Raw genomic sequence first — 19,353 nt, 5'->3', positions numbered from 1 at the left:
TAATTAGTTACTATGGTAATCTAATTAGTTATTATGGTAATCTAATTAGTTGCTATGGTGATCTAATTAGTTGCTATGGTCATCTAATTAGTTGCTATGGTAATCTAATTAGTTGCTATGGTAATCTAATTAGTTGCTATGCTCATCTAATTAGTTGCTATGGTAATCTAATTAGTTGCTATGCTCATCTAATTAGTTGCTATGGTCATCTATGTCACAGCAGCTCAGACGAGGCACCAAGCAGTGTGGGCGGGAAGTGTTTCCACAGACGCGGGAGGAGATTTTCACAACAAAGTTCTAAAGCTTAGTGACATATAGAATAGAATAGAATAGAAAGTACTTCATTGATCCCTGGGGGAAATTCAGCAAATATCAGATGTGTCAGATTTCAGGTGGGTTTATTTTGTACCCTTCGCGTTAATTTTTCACTGTTTGTTGCATTTTTGTTGCATTTCACTTGTTTGTAAAATATATGGATGTAAAGGGGGCGTGTCGCTCATGTGTTGTCAATATTCAGTGTTTTATCCTTAATAGAAAAATGTAAAATTCCATTACGTTTTCTAAGGCGGTCTATCATAACGTTCATAGCATTCAATCAGACATTATTTTGAGGTTTTGTATTAGTGTTCCTAAAAATAGATATACGGGCCCCCAGACACAATTTTTTCTCTAAAGTCAAAATAATTGCCCAGGACTGCTCTAACCACTAGACTGAGTGGGTCAATAATAACAACAATGAAACAGAAAAAAATAATAATGATGTACTGTATTTTTCGGATTATAAGGCGCACTTCACTTAAAATCCTTTCATTTTCTCAAAACTGGACAGTGCGCCTTATAAACTGGTGCGCCTAATGTACGGCATGACTCGGGTTGTGCTTATCCACCTTGTGGCTATCATATGTTGCACATGGTGTAATGATGACTGTGACCAGTAGATGGCAGTCACACATAAGAGATACACCAGCATACTTGCCAACCCTCGCGATTTTCCCGGGAGTCTCCCGAATTTCAGTGCCACTCCCGAAAATCTCCGGGGGCAACCATTCTCCTGAATTTCCCCCGATTTCCACCCGGGCAACAATATTGGGTGCGTCCTCTCTCACCTGAAACCTTCACCCCTAAACAGCTGCATGCTGTCCAAGCCTCCGCTTTTCCTCCATATAAACAGCGTCCCAGTCCAATCATAATGTAGCGTTGGACGAGCTTAACAATAGTCTTTACTCCAAGATTTCTAACAAGCTGACAAGCTGTATGATCTTTTAACCGGTTTAATGATAACATTAATTTCCAGCACACACACACACACACACACACACACACACACACACACACACACACATAAAATTTAAGGCAATTCATACTTGGTCAACAGCCATACAGGTCACACTGAGGATGGTCGTATAAACAACTTTAACACTGTTACAAATATGTGCCACACTGTGAACCCACACCAAACAAGAATGACAAACACATTTCAGGAGAACATCAACACCGTAACACAACAGAACAAAATACCCAGAATCCCTTGCAGCACTAACTCTACCGGGACGCTACAATAACATCCACGGCTTTTGGAACTCAGTGCACAACTGCACACACAACAAGAATGACGAAGCAGAAGAACGAAGAAGATACATGGCCAAGACTAGTTAGAAGAAAAAATACTCTTGCAAGTTCCAAAACGATTGGAGAAAATTTAGTTTCATCCAGGACAGCTCGCAGGGGGATGGGGTATGCTGCCTGCACCTCAACCCCACCCCGCAACCACGCCCCCTCCCATCTCCCCAATCCGGAGGTCTCAAGGTTGGCAAGTATGTACACTAGTGAACAACACCAAAACATTATATGTTTAATTGAGAATATAGAACATTACACACGGCGCTCAAAAATCTGTCCAAATATTTTTAGTACGACTTCGGTAAGCTATGAAGCCGCACCGCTTGATGGCTTGTCAGAGCATTAAACATACCAGTATTATTATGGTGTGTGTATAAGGACCGCAAAATGGCACCCATTAGCAGACATTATCTGCCGTTTTGTTTCGCAATATTACGCAAAACTTTTCTTACCTTCGAAAACCTGCTGATGTTTATTTGGGATCTGCATAAGAACTGAAAATTTGGGTGTGTCCGCCATTGTAGTCCGTGGAGATGCCGTAGTAGATAAGCTTCTTCTGTTTCTTAATCTGCTTAATATGCTGTTGCCATTTTTAATATAAAGTAGCGTAAAGTTCTAACTAAAAACTACCGGTGTATTGAGTTATTATATTAATTATTCACCCAAGGAACTATAGTTATTAAAGGGTTTCTGTCAATGTAAAAACTGTTTTTTTATGGTAAAATGTAAAGTTTGTTGTTTTTACTGTGTAATAATGTTAATAGAGAAACCGTACAATTGTTTTTTTAAGGAAAAAGCTGCATTTTTTTTACAGTGTGTTACTGTAAATGGAAAAAAATGTACAATGGTTTTTTTTTACGGTAAAAATCTGTGTTTTGTTGTTGTTTACGGTGTATTACTGTAGATGGAAAAACAGTACCAATGGCTTTTTAATTGTAAAATCTGTATTTTGTTGTTTCTACGGTGTATTACTGTGAATGGGAAAACAGTACCACTGGATTTTCCCGGTAAAATCTGTGTTTTGTTGCTGTTTACGGTGTGTTACTGTAAATGGAAAAATAGAACCACTTTTTGCTAAGGAAAACTATATGGAAAAACAGTACCACAGTTTTTATTTAAATAAAATCTACAGTTTATTGTTTTCTATGGTGTATTACTGTAAATAAAAAAACAGTAACACTGTTTTTTTACAGTAAAATACAGTTTTTTATGTGGATTACTGTAAATGGAAAAACAGTACAATTCCTTTTTGAAGATAAAACATATGGTTTGTTGTTTTTACAGTGTATTACTGTAAGTGGAAAAACCATACAACTGTTTTTTCAGGTAAAATCTACAGGTGTTTTTACTCTATTACTGTAAATGGAAAAAATGTTTTTTATTATGGTAAAATGTAAAGTTTGGTTGGTATTTTTAGTCTTTATTACTGTAAATGGAAAATATGTTTTTTATTATGGTAAAATGTAAAGTTTGTTGTTTTTACTGCGTTATACTTTTAATAGAAAAAAATGTACCATTGTTTTTTTAAGGTAAAATTTGCAGTTGTTTTTACAGGGTAGTGCTGTAAATTGAAAAAAAAAGTACCTCCGTTTTTTTTACAGTAAAATATGTGTTTAGTTGTTGTTTATGGTGCATTACTGGAGATGGAAAAACAGTACCACTGATTTTTCAGGTAAAATATACAGGTGTTTTTACTGTGTATTACTGTAAATAGAAAAAATAATACCAATGTTTTTTATACAGTATAATATACGATTGTTTTTATGGTGTATTACTGTAAATGTAAAAACACTACCATTGTTTTTTGAAGGCAAAACGTACGGTTTGTTGTTTTACTATTTATTACTGTAAATGGAAAAACCATATCACTGTTTTTTCAGGTGAAATCTACTGTTTTTTTTAACGGTGTAATACAGTAAATGGAAAAATAATCCTGTTTTTTTGAATGCAAAATATACAATTTGTTGTTTTTACTCTGTATTACTGTAAATGGAAACTGTTTTTTATTTTTGGTAAAATGTAAAGTTTGTTGTTTTTACTGTGTAATACTGTTAATAGAAAAAAAGTACCATTGTTTTTTTAAGGTAAAATTTGCAGTTGTTTTTACAGGGTAGTGCTGTAAATAGAAAAAAAAAGCACCTACGTTTTTTTTTATAGTAAAATATGTGTTTAGTTGTGATTTACGGTGCATTACTGTAGATGGAAAAACCGTATCACTGATTTTTCAGGTAAAATATACAGGTGTTTTTACTGTGTTTTACTGTAAATGTAAAAAATAATACCATAGTTTTTTTACAGTAAAATATACGATTGTTTTTATGGTGTATTACTGTAAATGTAAAAACACTACCATTGTTTTTTGAAGGCAAAACGTACAGTTTGTTGTTTTTACTATTTATTACTGTAAATGGAAAAACCATACCACTGTTTTTTCAGGTGAAATCTACAGGTTTTTTTACGGCGTGATGCACTAAATGGAAAAATAATTCTGTTGTTTTTTGAAAGCAAAATATACAGTTTGTTGTTTTTACTCTGTATTACTGTAAATGGAAAAACTTTTTTTTTTTTGGTAAAATGTAAAGTTTGTTGTTTTTACTGTGTAATACTGTTAATTGTAAAAAAAAAGTACCATTGTTTTTTTAAGGTAAAGTTTGCAGTTGTTTTTACAGGGTAGTGCTGTAAATTGAAAAAAAAAAGTACCATAGGTTTTTTTACAGTAAAATATGTGTTTTGTTGTTGTTTACGGTGCATAACTGTAGATGGAAAAACAGTACCACTGATTTTTCAGGTAAAATATACAGGTGTTTTTACTGTGCATTACTGTAAATGAAAAAAGAATTCCATTGTTTTTTTACGTTAAAATATACTGTTGTTTTTACTCTGTATTACTGTAAATGGAAAGACCATACCAATGTTTTTTCAGGTAAAATCTATGGGTGTTTTTACGGTGTGATACCGTAAATTAAAAAATAATCCCATTGTTTTTTAAAGGCAAAACCTACAGTTTGTTGTTTTTACTCTGTATTACTGTAAATGGAAAAACTGTTTTTTATGGTAAAATGTAAAGTTTGTTGTTTTTACAGTGTAATACTGTTAATAGAGAAACCATACCATTGCTTTTTTTAAGGAAAAATCTGCATTTGTTTTTACAGTGTGTTACTGTAAATGGAAAAACAGTAACATGGTGTTTTTTTTACAGTGAAATCTGTGTTTTGTTGTTGTTTACGGTGCAATACTGTAAAATGGAAAAACAGTGCCACTTTTTGTTAAGGTAAATTGCATTGAAAAACAGTACCAAAGTTTTTTTGAAGGTAAAAGCTACAGTTTTTCTTTTTACGCTTTATTACTGTAAATGGAAAAACAGTAACACTGCTTTTTCTTTCACAGTGAAATCTACTTTCTGTGTGTATTACTGTAAATGAGGAAACAGTACTATTCCTTTTTGAAAATAGTTTTTGAAGTGCATTACTGTAAATGGAAAAACATCATTGTTTTTTTTTTATAGGTAAAATCTACACTCGTTTTCACGGTCTATTGCTTTAAATGGAAAAACCGTACGACCTTTTTTTTTTAAGGTAAAATCTAGAGTTTGTTGTTTTATACTGTGTATTACTGTAAATGTAAAAATCATACCACGGTTGTTCAGGTAAAAATCTACAGAATTTTTTACGGCGTGATACATTTAAATGGAAAAATAATACCACTGTGTTTTAAACGGTGAAATCTATGTTTTTTTTTTAAGGAAAAACTGTTTTTTTTTAATGGTAAAATGTAACATTTTACGGTGTACTACTGTTAATAGAGAAACCGTACAATTGTTTTTTTCAGGTAAAATCCGCAGTTGTTTTTTACAAAGTGTTACTGTACATGTAAATGGAAAAACAGTACAATAGTTTGGATTTTTTACAGTAAAATCTTTGTTTTGTTGTTTATGGTGCATTATTGTAGATGGAAAAGAAGTACCACTTTTTGTTAAGGTAAATTGTATTGAAAAACAGCACTAGTTTTTTTGTAGGTAAAAAGGTACAGTTTTTTTTTTTTTACAGTGTATTACTGTAAATAGGAAAACAGTAATGTATGGTTTGTTGTTTTTACCATGTACTACTGTAAATGTAAAAACAGTACCACTGTTTTTTGTTAGGTAAAATCTAGAGTTTGTGGTTTTATACAGTCTATTACTGTAAATGTAAAAAACATACCACAGTTGTTCAGGTAAAATTCAGAGACGTTATTACGGTGTAATATTGTAAATGGAAAAAAAATAAGTTTTATACGGTAAAATCTATGGTTGTGTTTACGCTGTATTACTGTAAATGAAAAACATTTTTTATAGTAAAATTTTAAGTTGGTTGTTTGTACTCTTGTACATTGTTCAAGAGTTAAGGCAAAATCCGCAGTGGTTTTTACGGTGTATTACTGTCAATGGAAAAACAGTACCATTGGCTTTTTTACGGTAAAATGTAAAATTTTAGTTTTTTACAGTGTATTACTACTGTAAATGGAAAAACAGTGCTATTCCTTTTTGAAGATAAAATTATGTTTTGTTGTTTTCGGTTTGTTGTTTTTCACTGTGTATTATTTCAGGTCAAATCTACAGAAGTTTTTACGGTGTGATACTGTAAATGGAAAAATAATACCACTGTTTTTTACAGTAAAATCTGCGGGGTTTTTTAACGATGTATTACTGTAAATGGAAAAAAAAATGTTTTTATAGTAAAATTTAAAGTTTATGTACTTTACTGTGTAATACTGTTAATAAAAAAAACGTACCATTGTTAAAGTGTTAAGGCAAAATCCGCAATTGTTATTACGGTGTATTACAGTAACACTGTTTTTTTTTTAGGTAAAATCTAGAGTTTGTTGTTTCATACTGTGTATTACTGTAAATGTAAAAACCATACCACAGTTCTTCAGGTCAAATCTACAGAAGTTTTTACAGTGTGATACTGTAAATGGAAAAATAATTTCACTGTTTTTTTCACAGTAAAATCTATGGTTGCTTTTATGGTGTATTACTGTAAATTGAAAAAGTGTTTTTTTCAAAGTTAAGTTTTAAGTTTGTTGTTTTTACTGTGTAATACTGTTAATTAAAAAAAAAACGTACCATTGTTAAAGAGTCATGGCAAAATCCGCAGTTGTTTTTACCGTGTATTACTGTAAATGGGGCGATATAGCTCGGTTGGTAGAGTGGCCGTGCCAGCAACTTTAGGGTTCCAAGTTCGATCCCCGCTTCTGCCATCCTAAGCACTGCCGTTGTGTCCTTGGGCAAGACACTTTACCCACCTGCTTCCACTGCCACCCACATTGTTTTGAAAATGTAACTTAGATATTGGCTTTCACTATGTAAAGCGCTTTGAGTCACTGGAGAAAAGCGCTATATAAATATAATTCACTTCCACTTCCACTAAATGGAAAAGCAGTACCATGATCTTTTTTTAGGGTAAAATCTCCAGCTGTTGTTTTTACAATGTATCACAGTAAATGTAAAAACTTTTTTTTTACAAAAAATCCAGTGTCATTTTTTACTGCGCTTACTTTGAAATTATGGGTCAAGCAGATATCTAAATATTTACTTTTAATTTCAACAAAAAAAACACATTTTGGAATGTATGATGCAAAATGCAACACGGAACGATACAGGAGGTCCTTCATACCGACAGCCATCAGACTGTATAATGCATATGTTCCTTGACTGCACTTAAATGTAGAATATATGTAGAATGTATTTAAATATTTCATATATTATGTATCATATATATATATATATAATATATTATAATATTTATTATTGTTATCATTGTCTATTGTGAGCGAACTGTGGTGCTGAATTTCCCCCAGAGATCAATAAAGTACTTTCTATTCTATTCTATTCTATGATAGATCATATATTTGTTGCATAATTAGATATTACATTTGTTTTTACAACAGCTACATTATTACATTTTTTTTCTGTTGAAATGGAGAAAAAAAATACATTTAGTCAGAAAAAAACAAGTAATTATTATTATTATCATTTACATGTTACATATTACAAACCCCGTTTCCATATGAGTTGGGAAATTGTGTTAGATGTAAATATAAACGGAATACAATGATTTGCAAATCATTTTCAACCCATATTCAATTGAATAGACAGCAAAGAACAGATTTTTTGTAAATAATAATTAACTAGGTAGTTGGGAAAGGGCATGTTCACCACTGTGTTACATCACCTTTTCTTTTAACAGCATTCAATAAACGTTTGGGAACTGAGGAAACTAGATGTTGAAACTTTGAAAGTGGAATTCTTTCCCATTCTTGTTTTATGTAGAGCTTCAGTCGTTCAACAGTCCGGGGTCTCCGCTGTCATATTTTACGCTTCATAATGAGCCACACATTTTTGATGGGAGACTGCAGGCGGGCCAGGAAAGTACTCCCACTCTTTTTTTCAAAGCCATGCTGTTGTAACACGTGGCTTGGCATTGTCTTGCTGAAATAAGAAGGAACATCCATGGTAACGTTGCTTGGATGGCAACATATGTTGCTCCAAAACCTGTATGTACCTTTCAGCATTAATGGTGCCTTCACAGATTTTTAAGTTACCCATGCCTTGGGCACTAATACACCCCCATACCATCACACATGCTGGCTTTTGAACTTTGCGCCGAGAACAATCCGGATGGTTATTTTCCTCTTTGTTCCAGAGGACACGACGTCCACAGTTTCCAAAAACAATTTGAAATGTGGACTCGTCAGACCACAGAACACTTTTCCACTTTGCATCAGTCCATCTTAGATGATTTTGGGCGCAGAAAAGCCAGCGGCGTTTCTGGATGTTGTTGATAAATGGCTTTCGCTTTGCATAGTAGAGCTTTAAATTGCACTTACAGATGTAGCGACAAACTATTTAGTGACAGTGGTTTTTTGAAGTGTTCCTGAGCCCTGTGGTGATATCCTTTAGAGATTGATGTCGGTTTTTGATACAGTGCCGTCTGAGGGATTGAAGGTCATGGTCATTCAATGTTGGTTTCTGGCCATGCCGCTTACGTGGATTGATTTCTCCAGATTCTTTTAACCTTTTGATGATATTATGGACCATACATACATGTTGAAATCCCAAATTTTTTTGCAATTGCACTTTGAGAAACGTTGTTCTTAAACTGTTTGACTATTTGCTCCCGCAGTTGTGGACAAAGGGGTGTACCTCGCCCCGTCCTTTCTTGTGAAAGACTGACCATTTTTTTGGAAAGAAAGCTGTTTTTATACCCAATCATGGCACCCACCTGTTCCCAATTAGCCTGCACACTTGTGGGATGTTCCCAATAAGTGTTTGAAGAGCATTCCTCAACTTTATCAGTATTTTTTGCCACCTTTCCCAACTTCTTTGTCACGTGTTGCTGGCATCAAATTCTAAAGTTAATGATTATTTGCAAAACAAAAAAAAAACATATGTTGTCTTTGTAGCATATTCAACTGAATATGGGTTGAATAGGATTTGTATTCTGTTTATATTTACTTCTAACACAATTTCCCAACTCATATGGAAACGGGGTTTGTATTTCCAGACGTTTGTGGGCTACATAAAATGATGTGGCGGGCCAGATCTAAACAACCACCAAGAACATTAAGTATCAGGCGGACAAAAAGTTATGGATTTGATATGTGCCACCGAATGGACTCAACGATACAAAAAACATGCAGGTGTGTGCATGTGTGTACAGGTGTGTTCCTTACCAAGGAGGGGAGGCAAGGGTGGAAGCCTGGGCAAGTGGATGAGAGACACCAGTTTGCCACCGATGACTGCGCAGATGAAAAGCACGGTAATGCCAAACAGGTTACCCCCGGGAAGACACTCGTCCTCCGTGACGGACCACACCACTCCAAACAGCACAGCGGCCAAAAGGACTGGTGGGGACATGAGACAAGTCAGAACTGTTCACGTCTTGTGTTGTTTGAGGTTTGAAACATGGTAGATGTGGCACGTCGTTGGAACGGTTGTGAGGAAAGGACCCCGCCTGGGGGCGTACCTTTGGTAAAGACGGAGGCCACAAGGCCTCTGGGAGGACAGGGGCAGAACCTGTGGAGCAAGGGGCAGCAGACGAGTGGCGGTTCTGTGTTGGTGCCGGCGTCCACCACGGGGTTGCGAGGGAGAAAATAGGTGGTTTCCTCGGTGACGTTGGGACTGGAGCAGCGACGTACCACCACCTGGATCTGGTTGACGTTCAGGTGCTGCAAAGGGAGGAGCAGCGAGAAACACCACTTTTAAAATGTTCTTATTGTGATTTTTTTCTACATTTTAAATCACTTTGATCAATCAATCAATCAATGTTTACTCATATAGCCCTAAATCACAAGTGTCTCAAAGGGCTGCACAAGCCACAACAACATCCTCGGCTCAGAGCCAACATCAGGGCAAGGAAAAACTCAACCCAGGGGGATGACAATGAGAAACCTTGTAGAGGATCACAGATGTGGGTGACCCCCACCCCTAGGGCGACTAGTGCAATGGACGTCGAGTGGGTCTAACACAGGGGCGCTCACACTTTTTCTGCAGGTGAGCTACTTTTCAATTGACCAAGTCGAGGAGATCTACCTCATTCCTATTTATAATTTATATTTATTTATTTATGAAAGAGACATTTTTGTTAACAAGTTAATGGTGTTTAATGATAATACAAGCATGTTTAACACACATAGATTCCTTTCTTTCATGAAGACAAGAATATAAGTTGGTGTATTTGATTCTGATGACTTGCATTGATTGGAATCAGACAGTGGTGCTGATAACGTCCGCATTTTCAAATGGAGGAAAAAAAAGTCCTCTTTTCTGTCCAATACCACATGAAAGTGGTTGGATTTGGCATCTCGTTTGTCCAACTTGCATACTCGTTTTTAAACACTTTGTTATGAGAGTAGCATATGTGTGTGGCCCTTTAATGTCTGGCAGCAGGTGAATGACGTCAGTGAGAGTGCGGGTGGGCAAGCAAGTGAGAAAGCGGTCGCTGAGGGCGGGGGAGAAATACATTGGCATCAAACTCCGTAGATTGCTAGCTTGTGCACGCTAGCTTTCTGAGACTCTTATTTTGTTAGCACAGGCAGGATGAAACAGGTATTTTATTGTGAAGACAGGAACTGTGCAGTCGGTCTTTAGAGTTTTGACAGTAGGTACGGAGTCTCTAGAAATAAAATGTGTTTCTCTGCGTCCGCCCTGTTAGTGATTTTTTTCTTAAATATGAGCTCGCAGCAGCCAGCGTCATCTCACAAGATCCTCGGGTGCCGAGAATGTCAAACAACTGACGAAAGTGAAGTCTTGGTATGATTGATGATTGCTCATTTTTATGTATATTTTTTAATGCCTGGTTTGAGATCGACTGACACACCCTCCGAGATCGACCAGTCGATCGCGATCGACGTAATGCCCACCCCTGGTCTAACATAATAGTGAGGGTCCAGTCCATAGTGGATCTAACATAATAGTGTGAGAGTCCAGTCCATAGTGGATCTAACATAATAGTGTGCACTGCTGATCCGTCTCAGCTCGGGATGGTCTTCTGCTGGCCCCACTATGGACGGGACTCTCACAATTATGTTAGATCCACTATGGACTGGACTCTCACAATATTATGTTAGATCCACCATGGACTGGACTCTCACTATAATGTTGGATCCACTATGGACTCTCACTATAATGTTGGATCCACTATGGACTGGACTCTCACTATTATGTTAGACCCACTATGGACTGGACTTTCACAATTATGTTAGACCCACTATGGACTGGACTCTCACAATTATGTTGGATCCGCTATGGACTGGACTCTCACTATTATGTTAGATCCACTATGGACTGGACTCTCAATATTATGTTAGACCAACTATGGACTGGACTCTCAATATTATGTTAGACCAACTATGGACTGGACTCTCACTATTATGTTAGATCCACTATGGACTGGATTCTCACAATATTATGTTAGATCCACTATGGACTGGACTCTCACAATATTATGATAGATCCACTATAGACTGGACTCTCACACTATTATGTTAGATCCACTATGGACTGGACTCTCACTATTATGTTAGATCCACTATGGACTGGACTTTCACAATTATGTTAGATCCACTATGGACTGGAGTCTCACTATTATGTTAGACCCACTATGGACTGGACTTTCACAATTATGTTAGATCCACTATGGACTGGAGTCTCACTATTATGTTAGACCCACTATGGACTGGACTCTCACTATTATGTTAGATCCACTATGGACTGGACTCTCATTATTATGTTAGATCCACTATGGACTGGACTCTCATTATTATGTTAGATCCACTATGGACTGGACTCTCAATATTATGTTAGACCAACTATGGACTGGACTCTCATTATTATGTTAGATCCACTATGGACTGGACTCTGTATATTATGTTAGACCAACTATGGACTGGACTCTCACTATTATGTTACACCCACTATGGACTGGACTTTCACAATTATGTTAGATCCACTATGGACTGGACTCTCACTATTATGTTAGATCCACTATGGACTGGACTCTCACTATTATGTTAGATCCACTATGGACTGGACTCTCACTGTTATGTTAGATCCACTATGGACTGGACTCAAAATATTATGTTAGAATCACCATGGACTGGACACTCACTATTATGTTAGATCCACTATGGACTGGACTCTCACTATTATGTTAGTTCCACTATGGACTGGACTTTCACAACTATTATGTTAGATCCACTATGGACTGGACTCTCACTATTATGTTAGTTCCACTATGGACTGGACTTTCACAACTATTATGTTAGATCCACTATGGACTGGACTTTCACAACTATTATGTTAGATCCACTATGGACTGGACTCTCACAATATTATGTTAGATCCACTATGGAACTGGACTCTCACTATTATGCTAGATCCACTATGGACTGGACTCTCACTATTAAGCTAGATCCACTATGGACTGGACGCTCACTATTATGTTAGATCCACTATAGACTGGACTCTCACTATTATGTTGGATCCACTATGGACTGGACTCTCACTATTCTGTTAGATCCACTATGGACTGGACACTCACTATTATGTTGGATCCACTATGGACTGAACTCTCACACAATGATGTTAGATCCACTATGGAATTGGACTCTCACACTATTATGTTGGATCCACAATAAAAACAATAAAGCCAATTGTTGTGTTTTGCTTGATTGTAAAAGATACAAAACTAGAGGTGTCCGATAATATCGGACTGCTGATATCATTGGCCGATAAATGCTTTAAAATGTAATATTGGAAATGATCAGTATCGGTTTCTAAAAGTAAAATGTACGACTTATTAAAACGCCGCTGTACAGAATGGTACACGGACGTAGGGAGAAGTAGAGAGCGCCAATAAACCTTAAAGGCACTGCGTTTGCGTGCCGGCCCAATCACATAATATATACACAAGTGAATGCAAGGCATACTTGGTCAACAGCCATACAGGTCACACTGAGGGTGGCCGTATGAACAACCTTAACACTGTTACAAACATGCGCAAGAATGACAAACACATTTCGGGAGAACATCCGCACCGTAACACAACATAAACACAACAGAACAAATACCCAGAACCCCTTGCAGCACTAACTCTGCAACCCCCACCTCAACCCCGCCCACCTCAACCTTCTCAAGCTGCTGTTTTGAGGCATGTTAAAAAAATAATGCACTTTGTTACTTCAATAATAAATATGGCAGTGCCATGTTGGCATTTTTTTTCCATAACTTGAGTTGATTTATTTTGGAAAACCTTGTTAAATGATAAAATAAATGGGTTGTACTTGTATAGCGCTTTTCTACCTTCAAGGTACTCAAAGCGCTTTGACACTACTTCCACATTTACCCATTCACACACACATTCACACACTGATGGAGGGAGCTGCCATGCAAGGCGCCAACCAGCACCCATCAGGAGCAAGGGTGAAGTGTCTTGCTCAGGACGCCACGCCGTCGTTACATTGTTTCATGCATCCAGTGGGGCATCACAACAAAATTAGGCATCATAATGTGTTCATTCCACCACTGTATATATCTGTATCGGTTGATATCGGAATTGGTAATTAAGAGTTAGACGAGATCGGAACATCGGCAAAAAAGCCTTTATCAGACATCTCTAATCAATACCGAAATTTGTGGTATCATCCAAAACTAATGTACGGTATCATAAGAAGAGAAGAATAAGTACTTATTACATTTTAACAGAAGTCTAGATAGAACATGTAAAAAGACAAAATAAGCAGGTATTAACAGTAAATGAACAAGAAGATTAATATTAAGTAGATTAATAATAGTTTTTACTGTTTGTCTTTTATAATGTGTAGAAAATAATAGGTGTATAAATGACACAATATGTTACTGCAGGGTTTCCCACACATTCATTTATTTGTGGCGGCCTGCCACGAAAGAATTACGGCCGCCACAAATAGATTTTTCGGCTTTTGACTCGCTCGACCGCTATTAAAAGCAATGGGACTCTGTTTGTGAATGGAGCTTGTAGTTACAGCTCTGGTGCAGTAGGTGGCGGTAGCCTACTATGCATTGTAACTCCGCCAATTGCACTTAAGGACGAGGCGGAACCGCACGGCATTCTGGGGGGTGTAGGCAAAGTAAGGGCTTTGGCCTCTCGACCTATCACGAACCGCAAGGCATTACAGGGAAATGCAAACAAGAAAAAAAAAAAAAAGCAACAACGGCTAGCTGACGACGAGGAGTGATACGAAACGGGAATATGAGAGCGGCAGCACGAGAGGAAATTGCAAATAAAAAAGGAAACGTCACGTCACCGGTTTGGCAGTATTTTTTTAAGTCCGATACGAATCAGAGTAATACTGCCTGCAAACTTTGCAAGGTCGTCGTCCCGACCAAGTCTGGGAACACGACAAACTTATTTTACCACCTGAGCCGCTCTCACCCGCTGGAGTACAGCAGTATCAAACATCCACAACCATCACTAGCACCCAAGCGGCAACAACACACCACCATCGAGAGGTACTCGGCAGCAGTGCCATCCATCCATCCATTTTCTACCGCTTATTCCCTTTCGGGGTCGCGGGGGGCGCTGGCGCCTATCTCAGCTACAATCGGGCGGTGCCATACGACAAAAATTAAAAACGTTATAATGAAATAACGGATGCTATTGAGCAAATAGCTATTGACGCTATTCATAGCCATACGATGGCCGAAATAGCTGCGTTAGCATCGCCGGTAAAATGTGCGGACCAAACGATCAGGACTTTCGCATCTTTTGACACTGGAGCAACTTAAATCCGTCGATTGGTAAGTGTTTTTTACGCATTAAATGTGGGTGGAAGTAAACGTAATATAGTTGCAAATGCATCTGCAGGTTATCCATACATCTCTGTACCATGTCTGCTTTAGCACTGCCGGTAAATAACATGTTAGCATCGATTAGCGTAGCATGTTAGCATCGATTAGCTGGCAGTCAACATCAACAAAACTCACCTTTGTGATTTCGTTGACTATCGTTGCAAATGCATCTGCAGGTTATCCATACATCTCTGTGCCATGTCTGCCTTAGTATCGCCGGTCAAATGTGGAGACACTTTGGCACATTCAATGGGGGTCTGGCGGCAGACACTTTGGCATCTTTGGGCCAGTGGTGCAACTTGAATCCCTCCCTGTTAGTGTTGTTACACCCTCCGACAACACACCGACGAGGCATGATGTCTCCAAGGTTCCAAAAAATAGTCAAAAAAACGGAAAACAACAGAGCTGAGACCCGGTGTTTGTAATGTGTTGAAAATGAAAATGGTGGGTGTGTTACCTCGGCGACATCACATTCTGACATCATCGCTTCCAGCGCGATAAACAGAAAGGCCTTTAATTCGCCAAAATTCACCCATTTAAAGTTTGGAAATAGGTTAAAAAAATATATGGTCTTTTTTCTGCACCATCAAGATATATATTGACGCTTACATAGGTCTGGTGATAATGTTCCCCTTTAAGCATTCATTTAATGTCAATATTTGCACATCGGCCAGTATTTTCATTTATTTGACTGTTTTTCATAATGCTGACCTCGTTCTAAAGATTAATTCAGCCTTTTTTCTCCTGGTCTTTATTTAGAATAGTTGTTTTTATTAATCAATAATTATCGATATCGACTGATATGGAACACTTATATCGTGATACATTTTTTTGTCATATCGCCCAGAATTACCTGTTACCATACTGACGAGCTAACGTGTCCAGGTTATAACCCTGTTGTCAATAAACACGTGGAGACGGTGCTTCAGATACTGCATTAATACTGAAAGCTAAATTGTGCACTGTCCACTGCAGCATGTGAATGCAATGAAAAGAATAAAATCTGAGCCAACCAGCTGTTAAAATGTTGTCCAGGTTAATGTTTTGGCCATTAAAGGCCTTTCATTTCAAGATTTCAACTGTGATATGGCACAATTAATAAATAATATTTCAGTGAATAACTAATTGTTCAAATCTGTATACAAATATGTGCATAAAGTGTTGTAATTATATTCCAACTCCGCGTATTCGGCCCCGCCGCCCGACCACACCACCACAAATAGATGCCTGACCTGTGGGAAACACTGTCCTGCATATGTCACCAGACTAATTAGGAGTCTTTGTTTGTTTACTTACTACTACTGTTTGTTTACTTACTCCACCTAGAACTGCTACCCTCGGGCAGACACTATAGGGTGCCAAAAGCAGGCACAAATAGACTAAAAAACAGCTTTTAGTCAAGAGCCATAGTAGCATTAAACAGGCACTGAGTCCTCATGTGTCATGGCTTTTTAATTTTTTCGGACTATAATGTGCAATAGTGTTATATATAGAGAAATATATATATATATATATATATATATATATATATATATATATATGTATGGATATATGCATGTGTGTGGATATACTGTATATACATATAAATAGATACATATCTTCTTTTCTATCTTTTTTACTATTTATATTACCAAATTGTGTATGCACCTTAGGACATGGGTGTCAAACTCTGGCCCGCGGGCCAAATTTGGCCCGCCGTGTAATTTCATTTGGCCCTTGAGGCAATATCAAATTAACATTAGAGCTGGCCCGTCGCTGTAACACCGCATTCACCGCTAATACTCATACTCGTCAGCCATCCTGATTTTCCCGGGAGACTCCCGAAGTTCAGTGCCCCTCCCTAATTTCTTCCGACTTCTACCCGGAAAATAATATTGGGGACGGACCGTAAAAACACTGCATTTTGTGTTCTCTACATGTCGCCACGTCCGCTTTTCCTCCATACAAACAGAGTGCCGGCCCACTAACATAATATGTGCGGCTCATACACACACACAAGCGTATGCAAGGCATACTTGGTCAACAGCCATACGGGTCCCACTGAGGGTGGCCGTATAAACAACTTTAACACTGTTACAAATATACGCCACACTGTTAACCCACAGCAAACAAGAATGACAAACACATTTCGGGAGAACATCCGCACCGTAACACAACATAAACACAACATAAACACAACCGAACAAATACCCAAAACCCCTTGCATCACTGACTCTTCAGGGACGCTACAATATACACCCCCGCTACCACCAAACCTCGCCCCAACTCAAACCCGCCGCCGAAAAGAGGCATTCAATCTGTATTTGGATTTTATTTGATATGCCATTGATATTTTTTAATTATTATTTAAAACTCGATTTTGAATGTCGCTATAAAGTTATATAAGCCTTGCTTGGTCAATATTCAATGCAAAACTTGTTTGGGTCCCTATTAAGGGATTCATTTGTTCAACCTCGGCCCGCGGCTTCGTTCAGTTTTAAATTTTGGCCCGCTCTGTATTTGAGTTTCACACCCCTGGGATCTGCTCCAATTTCGTTGTTCTTTGAACCTGTTCACTGCAATAATGACAATAAAACTCTATTCTATTCTAAAAGATACGTTGTCTGGTATGTTTGACATTTAATATAAAGACAAATTTGTGCTTTGATTGCAATAAGATAACATATGTTTAATGTGCCTTTAGATTTTTTGTTAAAATAAGGCCAATAATCTGCGATGAGGTGGTGACTTGTCCAGGGTGTATGCCGCCTTCCGCCCAATTGTAGCTGAGATAGGCACCAGTGCCCCCCGTGACCCCAAAGGGAATAAGCGGTAGAAAATGGATGTATGGATGGATAATCACTTATTCTTCTCTTCTTTGATACTTTACATTAGTTTTCGATGATACCACAAATTTAGGTATCGATTAGAGATGGATGGATGGATAAAGCCAATAATATAATTTTTTGTGGTCCTCATTATTTAGAAAATAATTAAAATACATTTTGGTATCGGTATCGAGACAACCCTAGCTGTGAATACTTATTTTTTTTATTTTATATCAAATATCAGCAAAATAGCCACAATGGGACATCTCTAGTCCCAAGTTTAGAAGTGAAACCAGGAGCCAGTTGACTAGTACATTGCATGCAACTTAGTGACTTGTCAAAGTCTTCTCACCTCAACATGGTTCCCTGCTGGCAAAGGTATCCGGTCCTGCAGCGGACTGGGCACCCGACTCGGTGCAGGACTGGGTGCAGGACTGGGTGCTGGGCTGGCAGGCTTGGAATGGTTGTTCTCCATGGCGGCCGTCATCTAAAAAGTCTCTGCTCCACTTGATTGCAGAACATCCAGTCAGTGAGGGGTGGACTGGGCCATGGGTGGGCTGCTCCTACGATTCTGTGGAAGTCACGACATCTTGTTAGAAAAATATTATTAATTGTGTTCGGCTCCAAACGACATAACCGTAGCTGCAACAGATCAAAAAGTACCCTACTACAATGTTTTGACAGTCACTCCCTGGTGGCGACAGACGCTGCTTAATCCAATATTGACAAGGAGCGCACTAATCGATGCTTACATGCACGCCATATGGCGCAGCTCGCACACTGGAGACCAACTTTAAATCCACTGAGTTACGCCTTGAAGCCACCTTTCGCTAACTGCAACAAAACACTTGTATGCAAGTACAACACTTAAGACCTTTAGTGGAATAAAATGATGGGATGGATTAGGCAAAGGAGTCCAACAATGTACAAACCCCGTTTCCATATGAGTTGGGAAATTGTGTTAGATGTAAATATGAACGGAATACAATGATTTGCAAATCCTTTTCAACCCATATTCAGTTGAATATGCTACAAAGACTATTTGATGTTCAAACTGATAAACATTTTTTTTTTTGCAAATAATCATTAACTTTAGAATTTGATCCCAGCAACACGTGACAAAGAAGTTGGGAAAGGTGGCAATAAATACTGATAAAGTTGAGCAATGCTCATCAAACACTTATTTGGAACATCCCACAGGTGTGCAGGCTAATTGGGAACAGGTGGGTGCCATGATTGGGTATAAAAACAGCTTCCCAAAAATTGATCAGTCTTTCACAAGAAAGAATGGGGCGAGGTACTTTGTCCACAACTGCGTGAGCAAATAGTCAAACAGTTTAAGAACAACGTTTCTCAAAGTGCAATTGCAAGAAATTAAGGGATTTCATCATCTACGCTCCATAATATCATCAAAAAGTTCAGAGAATCTGGAGAAATAACTCCACGTAAGCGGCATGACCGGAAACCAACATTGAATGACCGTGACCTTCGATCCCTCAGACGACACTGTATCAAAAACCGACATCAATCTCTAAAGGATATCACCACATGGGCTCA

General features: G+C 37.8%; 1 protein-coding gene across 3 annotated transcripts in view; it reads right to left on the bottom strand.

The window, feature by feature from the left end:
- The window catches only part of si:dkey-162b23.4 (sodium/hydrogen exchanger 9B2), a 64,932-nt gene that overhangs the window by 43,706 nt on the left and 1,873 nt on the right, over positions 1-19,353 (bottom strand). For all 3 annotated transcript variants that reach the window (XM_061880689.1, XM_061880691.1, XM_061880690.1), the window contains exons 2-4: positions 18,149-18,367; positions 9,627-9,828; positions 9,334-9,504 (exon numbers count right to left, since the gene is read on the bottom strand). In XM_061880689.1, the coding sequence (XP_061736673.1) occupies positions 9,334-9,504; positions 9,627-9,828; positions 18,149-18,283 (508 nt within the window). In that variant the 5' untranslated portion in view covers positions 18,284-18,367. The remainder of the gene's footprint in view (positions 1-9,333; positions 9,505-9,626; positions 9,829-18,148; positions 18,368-19,353) is intronic.

Source organism: Nerophis ophidion, linkage group LG20 (assembly GCF_033978795.1).
Source record: "Nerophis ophidion isolate RoL-2023_Sa linkage group LG20, RoL_Noph_v1.0, whole genome shotgun sequence".
Lineage (NCBI taxonomy): Eukaryota > Metazoa > Chordata > Actinopteri > Syngnathiformes > Syngnathidae > Nerophis > Nerophis ophidion.
The sequence above is the reverse complement of the archived record's forward strand: the minus strand, read 5'-3'. Positions and strand labels throughout refer to the sequence as shown.